The sequence below is a fragment of the Chlorocebus sabaeus genome, chromosome 25 (assembly GCF_047675955.1).
Source record: "Chlorocebus sabaeus isolate Y175 chromosome 25, mChlSab1.0.hap1, whole genome shotgun sequence".
In the NCBI taxonomy this organism is placed as follows: Eukaryota; Metazoa; Chordata; class Mammalia; order Primates; family Cercopithecidae; genus Chlorocebus; species Chlorocebus sabaeus.
The window spans coordinates 64,303,065-64,320,934 of record NC_132928.1 but is presented as its reverse complement, the minus strand read 5'-3'; the positions used below and the strand labels follow the sequence as shown (position 1 = coordinate 64,320,934).

At 43.2% G+C, this 17,870-nt stretch overlaps 1 protein-coding gene and 1 long non-coding RNA gene across 2 annotated transcripts in view; one reads left to right on the top strand and one right to left on the bottom strand.

Annotated features, from left to right (window-relative positions):
• Positions 1 to 17,870, bottom strand: part of LMX1A (LIM homeobox transcription factor 1 alpha) — a 154,240-nt gene that overhangs the window by 9,791 nt on the left and 126,579 nt on the right. Inside the window, exon 4 of the mRNA XM_007989701.3 lies at positions 1,766 to 1,938. Within this exon, the coding sequence (XP_007987892.1) occupies positions 1,766 to 1,938 (173 nt within the window). The remainder of the gene's footprint in view (positions 1 to 1,765; positions 1,939 to 17,870) is intronic.
• LOC140710213 (uncharacterized) lies at positions 4,093 to 7,197 on the top strand. The gene is made up of 3 exons (XR_012091148.1): positions 4,093 to 4,278; positions 5,275 to 5,397; positions 6,729 to 7,197. It is a non-coding gene; the product is annotated as an uncharacterized lncRNA (long non-coding RNA).

Here is a 17,870-nt window from a genome sequence, read left to right as displayed (position 1 = left end):
TCTGGTGTTACAGTAATGTGTACACGCATCTCCTTCTTGCTGGTTACCTGGAAGCTGCCCGGGACAAGGACCCAGCACAAAGCCATACATGGGCTGGGAGTTTAGTATACACGGAAGAAGTAAATAAGTGAGGAAGATTATAATTTGTCCTGGTGCAAGCCCAATTTGGGGGCATTTCACTTTCTACCATACCTCTCTCGGAGCATAAGGAGCTGAAAGGGCAGAAAAAGTGAGTCTGCAACTGAATCTTTGCGAAGGTCAGAAGTTGTGATAGGCTAGATTATTGCTCAATAAATATCTATCCTTCCCTCCCCTGCTCTGTGGTGGGTGTGTGCTTCACCACTGCACCTATGCTGGGCTAAGCCCATGCCTTGCTTTGGCCTGTAGGAGGTGATGTGTCTGATATCCAGCAAGAGGTTTTCGATGGGCTTCCCACTTTGACTTGGCCTCTTGCCTCCTGCCATCCTCATGAGAACAACATGCCCAGGAGAGGGCTGCTCTTTCAGCCTGGACCCTCCAATGACAGACAGGTGGAGCAGGCTGGAACCTGCACCCCACTGGGCCACAGCCAATGCACAGTCCAAGAAGGGAAAATAGATGTTTGTTGGGAGCCATGACGACTTTTTGTTTGTTTGTTTGTTTTATCACAGACAAAGCTGACTCATACAGAAAAGGATGCAGGAAAAATAATGCTAACATTTTTTCAAAATATATTTCCTTTTTGAATTTCAGTAAAGAATACCCTGTTTTCTTTATTTTTATCATGTAAAAGATAGTACTCAGTATATGACAGGCAGTCGATAAACAATAAGTACTCAATAAATGGGCGCTGCTATTTATGGCAGAAACTGCTAATTGTCCGTAATATCTATTCTTTCTTCCTCCTATGAGTAATTGAATCACTAAGTTTAGCAAGGCTCTTGGTCACCCAGACAGACTCATTTCCCAACTTTTCCTGCAGGAAGTGTGGCCACAGGACTACATTTTGGCCAAAACATATGAGGAGAAATGATTTGAGCAACATATGAGAAGAAATGATTTTAAGGATACATCCTTAAAAAGCAGGGTGCTTGCCCTCCATTTGCTCTTTCTCTACCTGGTGACCAGAAACATGGTGACAACTGGAGCAGTCGCATGAACCCAGAAGATGGATAACAGAGCCACCCATGAGCCTTGCCTTGCTCACCTCTGGACTGGGACAGAAGAGAATAAACTGCTGTCTCATTAAACCACTGTATTTTTTTACATGAATGTTCATAGCAGTCCTATTTGAAACAGTCCCAAACTAGATACAACCCCAAACACCCATCAACAGGTACATGGACAAACCAACCATGGCACACCTCTGTAGTGGAATGCTGAAATAGGAATGAATCAATCCCCAAATCACCACACCAAGTGGAAAAAGTCGGACTCAAAAAAGAGTACATACTGCAAGCCACTGTGTTGTTATAGTCTCTGTTTTACAGCATCTGGGTCTACACCACAATGGGCACCTATCATTATTACTGTTCCCATTGTGCTCCATGAAATGAAAGGTGGAGTTGGTGTGCATGCCTGAAAGCTTGGGGAGAGTCTATCACATCCTGGCCACAGCTTAGTGATCTCTGGAGTCTCCAACACGGCTTGAGCCACCTGTGCAGGCTCTGTCTAAACAGCCTTCCTCACCACTCTGACTCCCAATGTCCACTGAGATCCCAGAGGGGTCTGAGTGCACACAGAGAAGTAGGGCCCAGCTCCTTTTCCTCCCTGCTCCCTCCTATACCTTCCTGCAGGGCTTGGAGGATACTTCAAATGAGGCCTTGAATGCTCGCCTCTGTTGAGTTGTCAAGATGGTTCTCGGACGTTTGGGGCGCTTATGGTCCTTGCCTTCCTCAGCAGTTCCTTTCCCTGCCCCGTGGGCTGACTTGCAAAGGCTTTCTTCATCATCACTTTTACCTAAAAGAAGCAAAAGACAATGTTGTCAGTCCCTGAAAGCCAGTTCCTGGAGCTGTATGTTATTCCATAGCAAGTCCTCCAGGACCACATTTCCAGGATGCCTTTATGTATGAGAGCAATAACCTATGTGGTATTGATTTGAAAGTTTCCAGGAAGAGGCTAAGAAAAATACTTCTAAAACCCAGAGACAGGTAGCAGAAAGTCCACCATTACACCTCAGGCTTTATCACAGCATCATATCCTGGCTCCACATTTACTAGCTGTGTGGCCTTGGGCAATGATATGGTTTGGCTCTGGGTCCCCAGAGTTGTCATCGCCACGTGTTGAGGGAGGGACATAGTGGGAGGTGATTGGATCATGGGGGCGCTTTCCCCTATGCTGATCTTGTGATAGTGAGTAAGTTCTCACACGATCTGATGGTTTAAAAGTGTGTGGCTTCTTTTGCACTCTTTCTCTCCTGCTTTGCCATGGTAAGACATGCCTTCTTCCCCTTCACTTTCTGCCATGATTGAAAGTTCCCTGAGGCTTCCCCAGCCATGCAGAACTGTGAGTCAATTAAGTTTTTTTTCTTTATAAATTACCCAGTCTCAGGTACGTCTTTATGGCAGTGTGCAAATGGACTAATACAGGCAAGTTACTTAACTCTCTACAACTAAACGTACTCTTCTGCAAAATAGTGATATATACGAGAATCTACTTCATTGGGGTTGCTGTGAGGATTAAATGAGTTTATACTAATACGGTACTGAGTGCCCTAAATGCCAATGAGCCTTGACATATAATAAGTGCTCAATGAGTGTTGATGATTAATATTATTTCTTAGACATCATTTTTCAAGACTAGACCTAGAGACTATGTCTGAAACTCTAGTTACTGCCAAGTGGTAGAAAATACTACTATTAAAAAGGCCATAGAGAAAAGCATTAGATCATCTGCCAGTACAGGTAATTCAGAACAGACAGATAACACTGATAACTAGTCAACATTGCTTTTCTGTAAAGTAAGTAACTCTCTAGTGTTAAAGTAATTGTCTAACTATTTGAAATACTTCAACTCTATAAGCGGTGAACAACACGAGGGTTAACTCTGAAGGGAAATAAAACCTCTAGTATATGTCACTTTTTTTTCCAAGCTACCTCTTACATTCCACAGACATCACACTCCTGAGAAAGTGCTTCTAGGGTCTGGGACATACCTGTGTAAGAGAGACTTCTTTTTACTTTTGGCATTAAAAGCCGTAGGCAGGCCAGGTGTGGTGGCTCTTGCCTATAAACCTAACACTTTGGGAGGCCGGGGTGGGTGGATTGCCTGAGCTCAGGAGTTTGAGACCAGCCTGGGCAAAGCTCTGTCTCTACTAAAAATACAAAAAATTAGCTGGATGTGGTGGCGGGCGCCTGTAATCCCAGCTACTTGGGAGGCTGATCCAGGAGAATCGCTTGAATCCGGGAGGCGGAGGTTGCAGCGAGCCAAGATCACGCCACTGTACTCCAGCCTGGGTGACAGAGCAAGACTGTCTCTGAAACAAAATAATAATAATAAAAGCCATAGGCAATTCTATGCCCAAATGATCTAACAAGAACCTAATTTTTCTCTGGGTTCTCACAGAGCTCAACTACCCTCTTTTCTCCAGTGAACATCTTTGCCTCAATGGCTTTCCCCTGTGCCAGTCCCTTCTGGCCACTTCAAGAAAGCAAAGATGAAAGGACCCACTGTGTGTGAGCTACACATCCTTTCTCTTTCCTCCTGCCCTCCTCTGTGAGGGGTGCTCATGGGCATATGCTGTTTTAGTGTAGATATTAGCCAAGTTCTCATTTTTGGCTCTGCCAGATCCAAAAAACTTATTTAATCTGAAAGGACAGTGGCTGCTTCTTTCCATGAACATTTGAACAAACAAGGTTGAACATGAAAGGAACACTAAATTGTGAGTTCCTTGAGGACACGGCCCTTTCAACATAATTGAAAAGTGACTGATACAGGCAGACCTAGGTTTCCATCCCAGTTCTGACCCCATGCTGTATAAGTATGGCCCTGTGCAAGTTATGTCATGTTCCTGAGCCTTGGTTTCCATATCTACATAGCGACAACAATAATCCCACACAGTGGGTGTCACAGAAGTAGGGTTGTTGTGTGTAAAGCAACTAACACAGTCCTGGCACCCAGGCAGCCCTTAATAGACGGTATGAAAAGGGTGTCTTTTCCTTCTGCCTCACCACTCTCAATAGTACAAATAAAAGCCACCACAAGATTAAAGAAGAAAGTTAAAGCAAGAATCCTCATGACAAGGGGTGGCTACTCTGGCATCTTAAAGTCTGAGGTTGCTGTTTTCCAGGGGGTGATGTGGTAAGCTGATCTCAGATATAATCTTGGTGTGATTATAAAATCTTTCTAGAAGGTTTTCAGAATGGCAAGGAAAAGACAAGCACTTAAGAACTAAGAGCCTCAGGAAAATAAGAAGATCCCACAAGAGGATAAAAGGTAGAAAAAAGAAAGCTACTGACTGCACAGATTTGCCCTTGCTAGACCCTACTGATCCTACTGCTCAGAGGCACCCCAAACTTTGGTGTTTAGTGAGGCCAGCAATTCTCTCTGGTGGTGGACTCCCAGGGGTAAAAACGATGCTCCTCTAGCATTAGTGATGACTTCAGTGACATTTCTGAGGAAATGGAGCTAATGCCCCAGCCCAGGGATCATGCAGATCTCCTTCAAGGTAGGCAAGAAAAGAAGCTGAGTCTGCAGGCCGGGTTCACAAAAGAGAGTTGGGAAATCCCCAGTATAGAATATATTTTAAAATGCAATTGAATTGTCTCCAGAAACCTCATGCCTCATACCAGTCTTTTCAATAAAACAGTGCTTGCATTGATCCTTTTACAGTCATTCCACACGTAGTTTGATGCAAATGTATGTTGATAAGCTGGATAACATAACTAATGAAAACGTAAAGTCTAAACTAATGACAATGGTTCATTTATATTGATACCATCCAGGACAGCAATGTGACATGGTATCTACAATGGTGTCTTTAGCGTTATATAAACTCAGGCTGAAATTCTAGCTCTGCCAGTTACTGTGTTTGATTCTGAACACGTTATCAAGACTCAATTTTCTCATCAGAGAAAGTAACAGTGTTGTTGGAATTACATGGGATGATATATGTAAAGGATTTAGCACCATTCAGAAATAATTGGCATTTAATAAATAATAATCATCATTATTATTTCAGCATAAAAGACATATTCTTAGTTCTGACATATGTTGTCAGTTAATTACAGTCTCAGATCAGTGGCAAGTCTCAGTTAAGGTTTTACACTACAGGTGTTCAATTCTCTCTCTTTGCAGCTATGACCCTAGCCAACATGTAGAGCTGGTTTTGTGGACTCTGCCTGCGTGCCTGTGAGAAGGGAGAGCAACAGAGGGAGGGGGAGTTGGAGTTGGTTGAAGAAGGAAGGTGCAATTTCTGAAGTTTGTTCAGAGCCCCAGAGGCAGGATGGCTAAGGGGTCCTCCTTACTGCTGTTGCTGTACTCAGCCTTGCCTGGGACATATGTACATCCCCAAAGAACTGCTGTGCCATTGTGAACCAACAGAGAAGAGAGGGGAAGAGAACACCTCCTAGGTTAGCCATTGGGGTCTATTTTTGGGGGACGTGGTGAGCACCACAGGTGGCTGCTCCTTCCCTCTCTCCACATCCCCGCAAGAAAAGAGAAAAACATATATGTTTTCAAAACGAGAAGAGAAGGGGAAAGGTGAGAAGGATTGGTTCCAGGACCCCTGCATATACTCAGGTGCATACTCAAACCTGTGCATACACAAGTCCCACAGTTGGTCCTGCCTAACCTGGCTATAGGAAAGGTGGGTCTCCCACAGTGCATATATGCGGGTTTCACAGCCCTTGAATACTGTCTGCATTTGGTCAAAAAAAGAAAAATACACATATAAGTGGACCTGCACAGTTCAAACCCATGTTGCTCAGGGTTAACGGTAGCAGCAGTAGTGGTGGTTTGTCTCTGGAGTGTTTCTCTTGCTTTTGTGGTGCATTTTCTTTCTTTGAGTCCTCCTTCCTGTTATTTGATATCTCTTCTGTCCCTTTACACCTTCCATTTTGCTTTCTAAGAAGCACTTCATGCTCTAGACCAGGAGTCTACAGACATTTCCTGAAAATGCCAGAGAGTAAATATTTTAGTCTTTGCATGCCTCACAGTCTCTGTTGCAACTACTCAACTCTGCAATTATAGCACAGAAACAACCACAGACAATATGAATGGGCACGGCTGTGTTCCAACAAAACTGTATTTCAAAAACAGGCATCAGGCCAGATTTGGCCTGCATACTGTAGTTTGCTAACCCCTGCCCTAGACCTCTCCTGACCTCTTGTTCTCCATCAAAACTTACACATCCTGTGTCCTGTTCTTCCAGCTCTGACTCTGGAGTCAGGAAGCACTGCTCATGGTTAGCATGGTTTGATGTGTTCTCTCCCACAATCAATAACATATATGCATTTAATAAGAAATGCCACTACCCAACAGTCACCAATGTGGAATTTGGGGCATCCTGGCACATCTGAGCCAGAGAGATTCTGAAGATAGAGGAACACAGGAAGCTTTTGGCACCTCTCAAAGTACAGACAGATGCCACAACCCAGCCGCCAACAGGAATCTGGACCCTTGTTAACCATCACCCAGCTTCCATCTACTGTGTTGTAAATATTATGGGTATAATGGTGCCTTTTGACTCTCCTGGGGAGTTTCCAAGCTGCTCTTGGGGTACTCACTGAGGCTTTTGTTTTCTCTTTCAGCAGGGGCAGACCTGCCTGACTCGGATCTCAGTTTCTCCATGAAAATATGCAGTGCCTAAAATTTACACTGATCAATTTGTTCACGAGAAAGGACATTTCTAAAAGAGCCAGGAGATTGCCCCCAGAACCAAGAGGAGTACTGGAGAGCAGAAGATGAAGAAAAACCTTTAAACAGCAGAGCAGTGAAGTGGAGGGAGAGGCGGCCCCTCTCCTTTGCCAGAGACTCCCACTCCCAGATGCAGGCCAGAGCGATCCCTCATAATTTAAGCTGACACCCCTCAGCGGAGATGAAAGGAACACCACTCGCTGCTCTCCAACAACAAATGTCAGCATCCCTGGAGGCCATTTAGACACAAACGCAGCATAAATCTGACTCCTAGTGGGGAAGTCCAGAGATTAAGTCTCCACGCACAGCCTACCAGAGTGAAATGAATTTGCTTGGCACAAAGTTTGAACATGTTTCTCAGGGCCTTTCTTTCCCCTTTCTTTAAAAAAAAAAAAATCTGGAATGGTTCAGGGCTGTTTTTTCCCCCTTGCTGTTCCTCCCACTCGTTTATGACATAAGCAATGGCAGATGAAAGACCCAGCCATGGTTTATGGCTCAGAGACGGAGCTGTACTACCTGTGGGGCCTCAGAGATTCATTTCAGGTTGTTGGAAAAATCCCAACGGCCCATAAACAGGGCAAGAGATATCTGAGTTTGGCCTAGGAGGCGAGGGTGAGGGAGGGGATGACAGACCTTCATGCTAGGGCAGGGAGAGGCAGGAACGGGCCTCAGATGCTTCCCCAGTGATGAGCCTCATAAATGTCTTTTAGACAGGGGGAGTAGAGGAAGGGTCTGGGATTTGTTGTGAGTGGAGGGAGGAGGGAAAGAAGGGAGGAATTTATGAAGACAGGATATATAGGAAGCGATTCAGTCCCTGACCTGCACTATAGGACTAGAATTCCATTCTCCCTGAGAATAGCAGCGGTCAGCTCTCAATGCAATGAACTCAAAGCAGCATTTAAAATCCAAGAGGCAAAAAGTGCAGTTCTCTAGAAAAGCAAAGTCCATGTAGCTACTGTTTTGAAACTGTCTGACACATCGTTCTTCAAGGAAGTTTCAACTCAGACCAAAAACAATTTCTGGTAAAAGATTTGACTTGGAGCTCTTTCATTTAGTCTTACACTCAGTAAGCATTTATTACCGGCTCATGTGTGGAGCACTGCACAGGGACAATCCTAGGATCCAGGGATGATGAAGATTCAGCCTCTAGTCTCACAGAGATATGTGATTAGTAGAGGAGAAAGACCCAGCACCAAAATAATAACTGCACAGAGTAGTTAAGAGAGGGGACTAGGGAAAGGTTCACAGTGCAGGTGTCATCTGAGCTGAAAACGAATGACACAAATGGTGACCAGCAGTTGCCAGGGGGAAAAGGGGAGACAGGGCACTTTATGCCAAGGGCACAAAATACCTAGTGACATGGAAATAAGACATTGACCTGGAATGGAGGCTCCTCAAATATGAATGTTCCTGGCATTCCACTACACGTTCAACACTGTTCTGACCACTGTGAGGGGATAAAGAAGAAGAACCCCTTGCTCTTAAGGAACATAAAACTGAGTTAGAGTGAGTTGGCATGTAAAATATAATAAAGTATATAAAAGTGTATGTGGTTAAGTTTTTCAGGCATAGTAAAAACTGGAGGAAAAAAAGTGTGAGCATTTAGAAAAGAGGAGTATCAATTAGCCAGAGAAGTTAACGAATGAAGAAGGCTTCCAGGTAAGGAAGGAGAGGATTTAGAAAGCCCAATGGGAGGAAGGAGGTGTTACAAAGGACAGGAAGGAAAGAGAGAAGGTGTGTGCAGAGACGAGTGTGGGCCCTATGGGGCCTCAGGCAGCCTTTCATGGCATGGAAGGTCTTATTGGAACACTCCACCTAACCGAGGAATAAACATAGCCTCAAAGAGGTGCAGGAACCAGTCTCAACAGACACAGGGCATAGGTGGCAGGGTCAGGTGTCATGCAAGGTTTGTCTACTTCCAAGACGAGGCCCAGAGGCACCCCTGCAGGGAGAAAAGGAACAGGCTGTTTAGCCAGCATATCAGACACAGTAAGCAACTGACAGTCACCTCTACATGCCCCGGGCCAAGTGTGCTGAAAATCAAATGCTTTGTCTCCCATTAATTACTAATAACCACTAAAGATTACTCTTCCTATGGGAAGGTATGTGGAGTGGTGGAAAGTAACTTTGGCTGTAAAATAGGAGACCTCCTAGTCCCAATTTTGCTACTAAGCTGTGTGACCTTGGATAAAATTCCTCATGTCTCTGAGATGCAATTTCTACATCTATGAGATGAATTAAAAATTCCTTATGTTTACCTAATACTTGACATGGCATCACTTTATAATTGCATTGTTTCACTGTTTCTACCATAACCCTATGAGGCAGGAAATGCCTTGTTATCAGTTTTTTACAGATGAGCAAACTGAGGCCCAAGAAGAAAGTAAGGTGATCTTTTGCCCAAGGACACACAGCTGGGATGCTCTTTCTTCAACCCCTATCTCTCCCTGCCTTCTTGACTTGCCTCACGGGTTGTTGTAAAGATCCAAGGATATGTGGTGCTTGCAAAATATCAGGTGCTGTCTAACTACAGGCAGCATTATTGTTATTAAAGAGTGAGGAAAGAAAGAAGGTTTTCTGGAGGGGGTGAAAAGTTGACCCTGAGCTCCTGCTGGAAAAACCATTCTTTTCAGTACAAAAGGGGCAGAGTTTATTTTAAATTCCCATATCTCCCCAGGCCCTCCCGTCTCCCCCACTACACCCCCCAACTATCCTGCCCTGCCACTGCAATCCCCACCAGGGCGAATGCAAGGAAAATCTCCAAGCACAGTGCACTAAGCACTCCAGGAGCAGAGCAGACAGAAACCAAGCTGCATGCCGGAGTCAGGCCGTAGGTAAAGTGTCCCAAGAAAGACACCTTTGTTCAAAGATGTCCACTGCAGATGGGGGTTTCTGTGCCAGGCAGGGGGAGGGGCCGGGCAGGTCAGAGGCAGGGCATTCCAGCTCAGACGTCCAGGCAGGCCCCAAAGGGGAGCTGTGTGTCTCCACTCTGAGTGCTGGCAGCCGGCCACAGCCTGGATGCCTCTCCCTTTGCTTTCCTCAGCTGGCTGGTGCTCATGAAGGGAGACCTTGTGCTTGGGAGGTATTCAGGAAAACAGGATAGTATTGGGACTGATTGGTAGAATTACTGTGGATTTGCATCAGTTTCAGGACTTTTCGCATTTGGATAGATCTTAAGCTAACACCTACCTTAGCTCAGTCTCCCCTCTACACACACACACACACACACACACACACACACACACACACAAACACAAACGCGCGCGCTCTCTCTCTCCATCATTCCCTCTCTGAATTTTTCCATCTCTTTCTCTCTCCTATCTAATAAAAACATGGCCACATGTAGTCCAAACTGATAAGCATGGGTGTATACTGCATGTACCTACACATAGATTTGTCAGACACTGCAAATACTGGCAACTGAAATATCAGAAGATTCCTCCCCACCAACATCACTGTATTCAAATCAAGCCTGGGTAAATATACTAACTGAAACCATAACTTGTTTTGTTTTGATTTGGCAGGCCTCCAGGAAGGAGACTGTAGAGCTCATAACAAGTTGATTCAGATGTTTGGGGCTCAGAGCTCAGTCTAGATAAAGCTCATTAATCCAGCTTCCCTATGGTTCACTAGGCTTGGAGTATTATGTGCATGACATTGTATTAGGTTCAAATGAATAAGGTTTGAGTGTGTTTGTCCTAATTTGGGAAGTAACTTAAGTGGATCGAATACCATCTCTCTTTGGAGTAGTCCAATTTTCTATATTAATTACTAGTCTTTTGAAGGATAAATTATCTGAGAAAATTAAATTGTTTCTAGGCAAGGGTTGGAAGACAAAGGATTAATTATCTCTCCAAATTGAAAAAGCCCAAACAACAATCCTGTAAGTGGCTAGGAAGGTGGGTAAGTTGACTAACACTCAAAATGTTCTCATTGCAAAAGTGAGTCCTCGTTTGTCAAATTTACTGTGGTCTTAAACATAGAGAGAGGTTGCCTGAATGACCACAGCTGATCAGACTGCTTGAGCCCTTTGCTGAGAGACTGTGGTTCCTGAACAGGCCCTATGTTGGTTTGGAGAGGAAAGCAGAGACCCATACCCAGCCGGATCTATGCCTTCAGACTCCAGTCCATTCCATAAACCACTGACAGGCTATCTGAAAGAGCAAGGTAAAACAGGGTCAGATACCTAACCTTTGTTCTTACCTCCACTACTCACCAACTGTGTGACCTAAGGCAAATGACCTTAACTTGCCTAGGACTGGGAGGAGGTTTGGGAGGAAATGGAGATTCACTGCTAAGGAATACAGAGTTTCTTTTGGTGGTGGGGTAGGGGGTGATGAAAAATGCTCTAAAATTGACTGTGATGGTTGTACAACTCCAAATACACTAAACACTACTAAATTGTACACTTCAAGAAAAAAAAAAAAATGACCGAACCTCTCTAAGCCCTACTTTTCTATTTGTAAAATCAGAAGAATAAAGACCTGTCAAGCCACCCTGATAGGACTGTTATGAACACAATACAGATACAGCAGATAAATGCACTTTGAAAAAAGTTGTAATAAAAGTATAAGATATTTCAAATATTTTTATTATGACTCTTGGCTGTTCATGAACTTACCACATGTCCCTACTGGCTAAGAAACTCAAATTCCTCATATGGAAAATTCCATCATTCAACAACTCCAGCTTCAGTGTGCCTACTATGTGTAGCCACTCTTTTAGACCCAGAATAAGGAGGAATGGACAAGATCAAGACAGCCTCTGCCTTAGAAGATGGTGAGTAAAGAAAAACAGAAAAGAAAACAGAGCAATGGGATAAAGAATGACTGAGAGAGTAAGAAAGAAAGAACTTCTTAAGTTCACAGTTCTGTGATAACAGGGAGGTCCAAATCTATCTGCTCCTTGCAGTCTCCCTCAGCTCCTGTCCATGGTAATTTCTTCCCTTTCTAAATACCCAGAACACGTGTTTGTCTATCTCAAATACTTTACTCAAGCATATTCAAACAAGGAGACAATTTTGTATGTTGTCTTACATTATTCTCCAACCATTTTAGTGGACAACAGTATCATAAGTTCTAAGTATAAACTTTTTTAAAACAACTAGTGTACTACACCAATATAAAGATTCTGTTTTGGCCTACTTCTGGAGGCACTATAACAGAGTGATTAAGAGAGACGCTTTGGACTCAAATATTTTGCTCTGTCATTTACTAGCTAGTGGTCTTGGCCAATGATATGGTTTGGATCTGTGTCCCACCCAAATCTCATGTTGAACTGTAATCCTCAATGTTGAAGGCAGGGCCTGGTAGGAAGTGATTGGATCATGGGGGCAGTTTCTCATGGTTTAACACCATCCCCCTTGGTGTTGTCATGATGATAGTGAGTCCTTATGAGATCAGGTTGCTTAAATGTGTGTGGCACCTCTTTCCTCTTTCTCTTGCTTCTGCTCCACCATGTAAGATGCCTGGATCCCCATTCACCTTCCTCTATGATTGCAAGTTTCCTGAGACTTCCCCAGAAGCCAAGCAGATGTCTCCATGCTTCCTGTACAGCCTCTAGAACCATAAGCCAATCAAAACTCTTTTCTTTGTAAATTTCAGTCTCCAGTATGTCTTTATAGCCACGCAAGAACAGACTAATACAGCAAAAGTTCCCTCTGCATTAAGTCTAGGCAGCCCCATCTATAAAACGGGATTGTTGAAAGCCCTTACCCAACAAGATAGTTACAGGAACTGAAGGGGGAACAGTGTTTATGGTACCTAGTCAATTGTAAGAAATTAACAAATGCTGGCTAATTTTCATCAGCATTTTAAGTTTGTGTATCTTCTATATAATTAGAATAAGCTTCCAGAAAACAGAGGTCAAGTCTGAATCATCTTTGTATCCTCCACAACACAACAACATACTGAGTACTTGGGAGATTAATAATTAGCTGTTGAATATCTTGTATTTCAGTTAATACAGAAGGAACAGAAATAAGCCAAAGGTCACACTGGCAATGCATTGCACAAACAAATGCACTGTAGAGTTCTGCCTTTCCATTTTTTTCACAAATCAATTCACCAGTGCCAACCAGTAACTTTCAGTCGCTATAGAAATTATTAGCTACCTCCATAGTTAGGGTTCACCTGGGATGAAATTTATTTCCTTTGAACTACAATCTTAATCTCTTTCACATTGATATTGATGCTACCAACGGTCCACCTTCTCATTAGTACCCATCCAGTTATGTTTCAATAGGAAGACAGGAGAGCAGGTCATGAAAAAGAGAAATCCCAAATTATGCTAATTAGGGATAGAGAGGAGGGAGACTGAAGAAAATAAAATGCAAACAGGGCAGAGAAGGTGAACAGCACTGTGGAGCACATAAAATCGGCAATTTGTCATTCAGCCAGTCCTCATGTGACTGCAACACATAGTCTCCAAGGATAGCTTAGGGGAAGGAGGGGAGCACTTGGTCAGGAGGCCCTCAGCCCTGGCAGACTGGGCTGCTTCACAGCTGAGAAATCTTGGACAGACCTTCCCATAGCCATGCTTCGTCATGGGTGGGAATACAAGATTAAGTGAGGAAAGCATAAATATTGTTTGCAAGGAAAGCTTGCTCTAGACTGCTATAAACTGATCATAATTGTATGCAGTGAACTCCACTACAACCATTCAGAAATTATTTATGGTTATTTCCTTTAGGTGAAATTGAGTGTCTCAAGACTATCTTAATGTTGATGAAATCATTGCTGACAGTACCATCACAAACACTTTGTGTAATTAGTTAGCCTTGAATTTCTAACACTAAAAACTCTTCAATACTGTCATTACTTATAAAAGACAGAGTTTATTGTTGAAATAGGGGTTAGAGGAAAAACACTGTTACTCTGAAGCTAAGACCGCTGTAATTACAGTCTGGACTCTAGGGCCATGGTTTTCAAAACGAGCATGTCCCTGAATCACCTGGTGGGCTGGTGAAAACACCAGTTGCTGATACAGTGGGTCTGGGATGGGGTCCACGACTTTCTCTTTCTACCCATTTCCCAGGTGATGCTGCTGCTGCTGCTGCTGCTGGTCCAGGAACCACACCTTTAGAATCACAGATCCAGAATGTTTCTCCCTCTCTCTTTCCCCACTCCTACACTCCCACCCCTGCAGGCACACACAAGAAGGTTGGGTAAGAGCTTCTGAAGAGATGTGAGCAAACACAGCACATTCTTACTTTCAGTCAACAGAGTCTTCATGCCTTTTCAACTATTTCAACCAGCTCTTGAGAGTGATTCCTGCTAGTTTCGATAATTGTGGGAGAATGGAAATTTTTTTACAACCATCTTTTCCTCTTTAAAAATAATGGTATGACTGGAGGAAAAAGTGAGGATGAGTATAAGGTAACCTAAGATGGGCAGGCACAGGACTGGTCCTTGTTGTGCATCACTGGGAAGTACACCACCAAGCACAAGGTCAGGCCTCTCTCCTCTCTATCAGTGTGATAGCTGTTAAGCACCAGAGCCATGGACAGCTAAGTGGGTAAGCAGGCAGTGAGCCCCGGAATCTGCATCACGATTCGTCTCTCCTTTACCTTCATGCTCAAGGTGCTGTCTTCCACCTCTATTCCCTATCATCTATTCCTGGACTGAGGCAAAGTGCTGAACAGCCCTTCTGTTTGCAAGACTGGTGAATTCAAAGTCATGCATCTCTCACAAAGCACAAATGTCATCCAATGTGTGGGCTTAGCTCAGTGTCCTAGATCAAGTCTTTCAATGAGTCCTCCCTCACAGTCAGCTGTTTCACCTCCATCAGTGCCAGTGAGAGCTAGAGCAAGAGATTATCAGGAAGCATGGCAAACGAGAAAAAACTTGCCATTGTGGATGCAGCTGAGCTTCAGGAATCATAGGTGGCTGATGAGCTATGACAGCAGCTGGTAAAGAGGTGCTGAGCTTAACCTTGCTGTCAGGTTCTAAGTTAACATTGCTTCTTTTTGTATCAAATGCCTTGATCTATATAATGGATGTGCATCTGAGAAGTTGTACATAGACCAAACTTCTGTAAGGTCGAATTTTATTTTCCCAGTGAAGGAGTTCTTAGTTACATAGATGCTTTATCTTCAGGGATAAATATTTTTTAGTATGCAGAGGATCCTCATACTTCCATCATCACGTATTCATCTAAACATATTTGTTGTGCAAAGTGCTTAATATACATCTGTGAACAAGGCAGAGTCCCTGTCTTCACCACAGTCTGGTAGAGGAGAAGAAAGATTAACAGGTCTTTACAAGACAAGCTAAGAAGTATTTTGGTAAAGTATAAGATACTGAAGGAATACAGTGGAGGGGCATCTAATGTGGTCTCAGGGGATCAGGGCAGGCTTCCTCAAGAAGGCTTGCAGAAAGAGAATGGATTTAAATTTAAATAAATTTAAAATAAAGGACAAAGAAAAATATTCTAGCACAAGAGAGCAGACAGGAGCATGGACAGTGAAGGAGGGGTTAGCAGAGCTGACAAAGCAGAGACTTGTGTTTCAGTTTTTAAGACACAGAGCCAGCCAGGCATGGTGGCTCACGCCTACAATCCCAGCACTTTGGGAGGCTGAGGTGGGTTGATTGCTTGAGCTCAAGAGTTTAAGACCAGCCTAGGCAACATGGTGAAACCCCATCTCTACTAAAAACAATACAAAAATTAGCTGGGTATGTTGGCACACACCTGTAATCCCAGCTACTTGGGTGGCTAAGGCAGGAGAATCACCTGAACCCAGGAAGTGGAGGCTGCAGTGAGCCAAGATTGAGCCACTGCACTCCAGCCTGGGCAACAGAGTAAGGCCCTGTCTCAACAATACATACATACATACATACATACATACATTCATACATACAATGCAGAGCCAACAAAGGGAAATTGTTAAGAGCGGTCTAGAGCTTTGAGTCAAAGAAACCCGGAATTCAATGCTGGCTCTTTTGGGAAAAAATTACTTATTTCCCCCAAATTTCAGCTTCTTGTACTGAGCACCACAGTATCCATTCAAGAAATTCAAATTATTAATATTTTTCATCACAACTAAGTAATATTATATACCCTATGCAAAAGGGTCTTATTAATATGAGCAATGACCAAAAAGTCTTGGTTTTAGTTTTTTTAAAACAAAAGGAAGGAAATTGAAAAATAAAACTCTAGTCACTAGCTAGGGAGATAGTCACACAAGCAGATAATTACAATATCATCTGAAGAGATTCCTTCATTCACGCATTTGGCAAACATTTACTTACTTCACATAATGTTGTAGTGACTGTCGTTCTAGGTTCTGGGAATACAGTAGTGAATATAACAGACAGGACCTCTTACTCTTGTGGAACTTGCCTTTATTTGGAGAAGGTATATTAAAGAAGTAAAGCATGATCTATGTCATTTTAGAATCTAAATAAAATGTAAACAGGGAAGAGTGATAAGCATAGATTGAAAACAGTGACTGATGGATAAGTCAGTAGTGACGGATGTTACTTTGGAGAGAACAGTGCTATAGTTCAGACAGCACCTGCTGCAGCTCCTCCATGGTGCCAGCTCATACCTAACAGGCCCACTGCAGCTCCCGCTTCTGCCAGATGCCTGCAGCAGTTACATCATTTCCTCACTCTGTCCCTCAGCTTGCAGGTAGTAGCAGCTTTCTTTTGTTGCTAATTTGTAGATTGTCTCCCCTGGTCTGTTTGCATCTCAACAACCTCATCAGCCATCTAATCACTTCTCTGTATTAAACTCTTTCTGCTCTAAAAGTCAACAGTTGTGTCTTCTCTCCAGGCTGGCCCCTGGATGATTTAGTTCTTCAGGGTGTCAAAGGATTTCACAGGTTGGGCAACAGTCTCTTCACTTGCCAGGTAAGCACCTCCACACACTTGATTTCACTAGCCATATTGAAAACTAAGTTAGCTCAAATCATCTTCTCACTTCCTTTACTATCTTCCTTGGACCTGGCTTTGTAAGGCTTATCCTAGAGTAGCAGTTAGGTAATGAGACATGGCAAACATTCACCCCAGGATTTAGACTTTAGGTCCAGAATTCACTGGAAATTAGTACTAAAGTTCTACAAGCAGTCAGCACCATGGCCAGATCCAAGAGGCCACAGGCAAAAACCAGAGGCCAGAAAGGACTTTAAAGGAAACTTACTCCAGAGACCAAAGAGAGGAACTGGATACTTTATTATCTTTGCTTGTAGAGCCACTCTTCAATTTGTGTCCACTATCTGTACTTCTGTGTCATATATAGACCAAACAATTAAAGAGACAGGTTTTTCCACATGTTGCATCACCTCCAGGAATAGTTAAAATAGAAACGATCTCTGCAGCCTATCCTGAAAGTGATCTATCAGATTTCATCAAATATCAGCTGCCTTTAATTTATAAAATATGTCATTATTTTGTGGACCACCAAAAAAGGAAAAAAAAAATGTGGCCATTTAAACTTTGATACAATGCTTTCTCACCATATCAACTGTGAATCAGATCTCAATTTTGGACACATTAAAACACAACCCAAGAAAAGTGTCTTAGAACATGACACACAGCATCACCTCTGCTTAAGGTATTCAAGTCCTCTTAACCAGAGAAACTGCTTAAGGGACTGCTCATCTAGTAAACCCCAAGATTCAGGACCTTGGGGAGAGCATGCACTTACGGAAGCTAGAGATGGCCCCCGCTGTCATTTCTATTATTAGTCCCAACTCCTTCACATGTTCCCAACTATCTCTTTGGCCATGTTTATGATCCCAAATGAGGCAGCACAAGAGCCGCGCAGTGGGTGGGAGGAAGCCTGATACTAAACCTGCTTCTACCAGTTACTACAACATGGCCTTGAACAAGGCACTTAACCTCAATTTTCTCAGCTATGAAATGAGGGAGTTGTGATAAATGATGTCTTAGATTCCTTTCAACACAATCATCTATGTTTACAAATGAAAGGAGAAAATATTAACAAATCTGCTGTGTGGTTATGATCACTGAACTGAACACTGGTTCTCAATCAGGAGTAATTTTTTTTTTTTTTTTTTGGTCTCTCAGGGATAT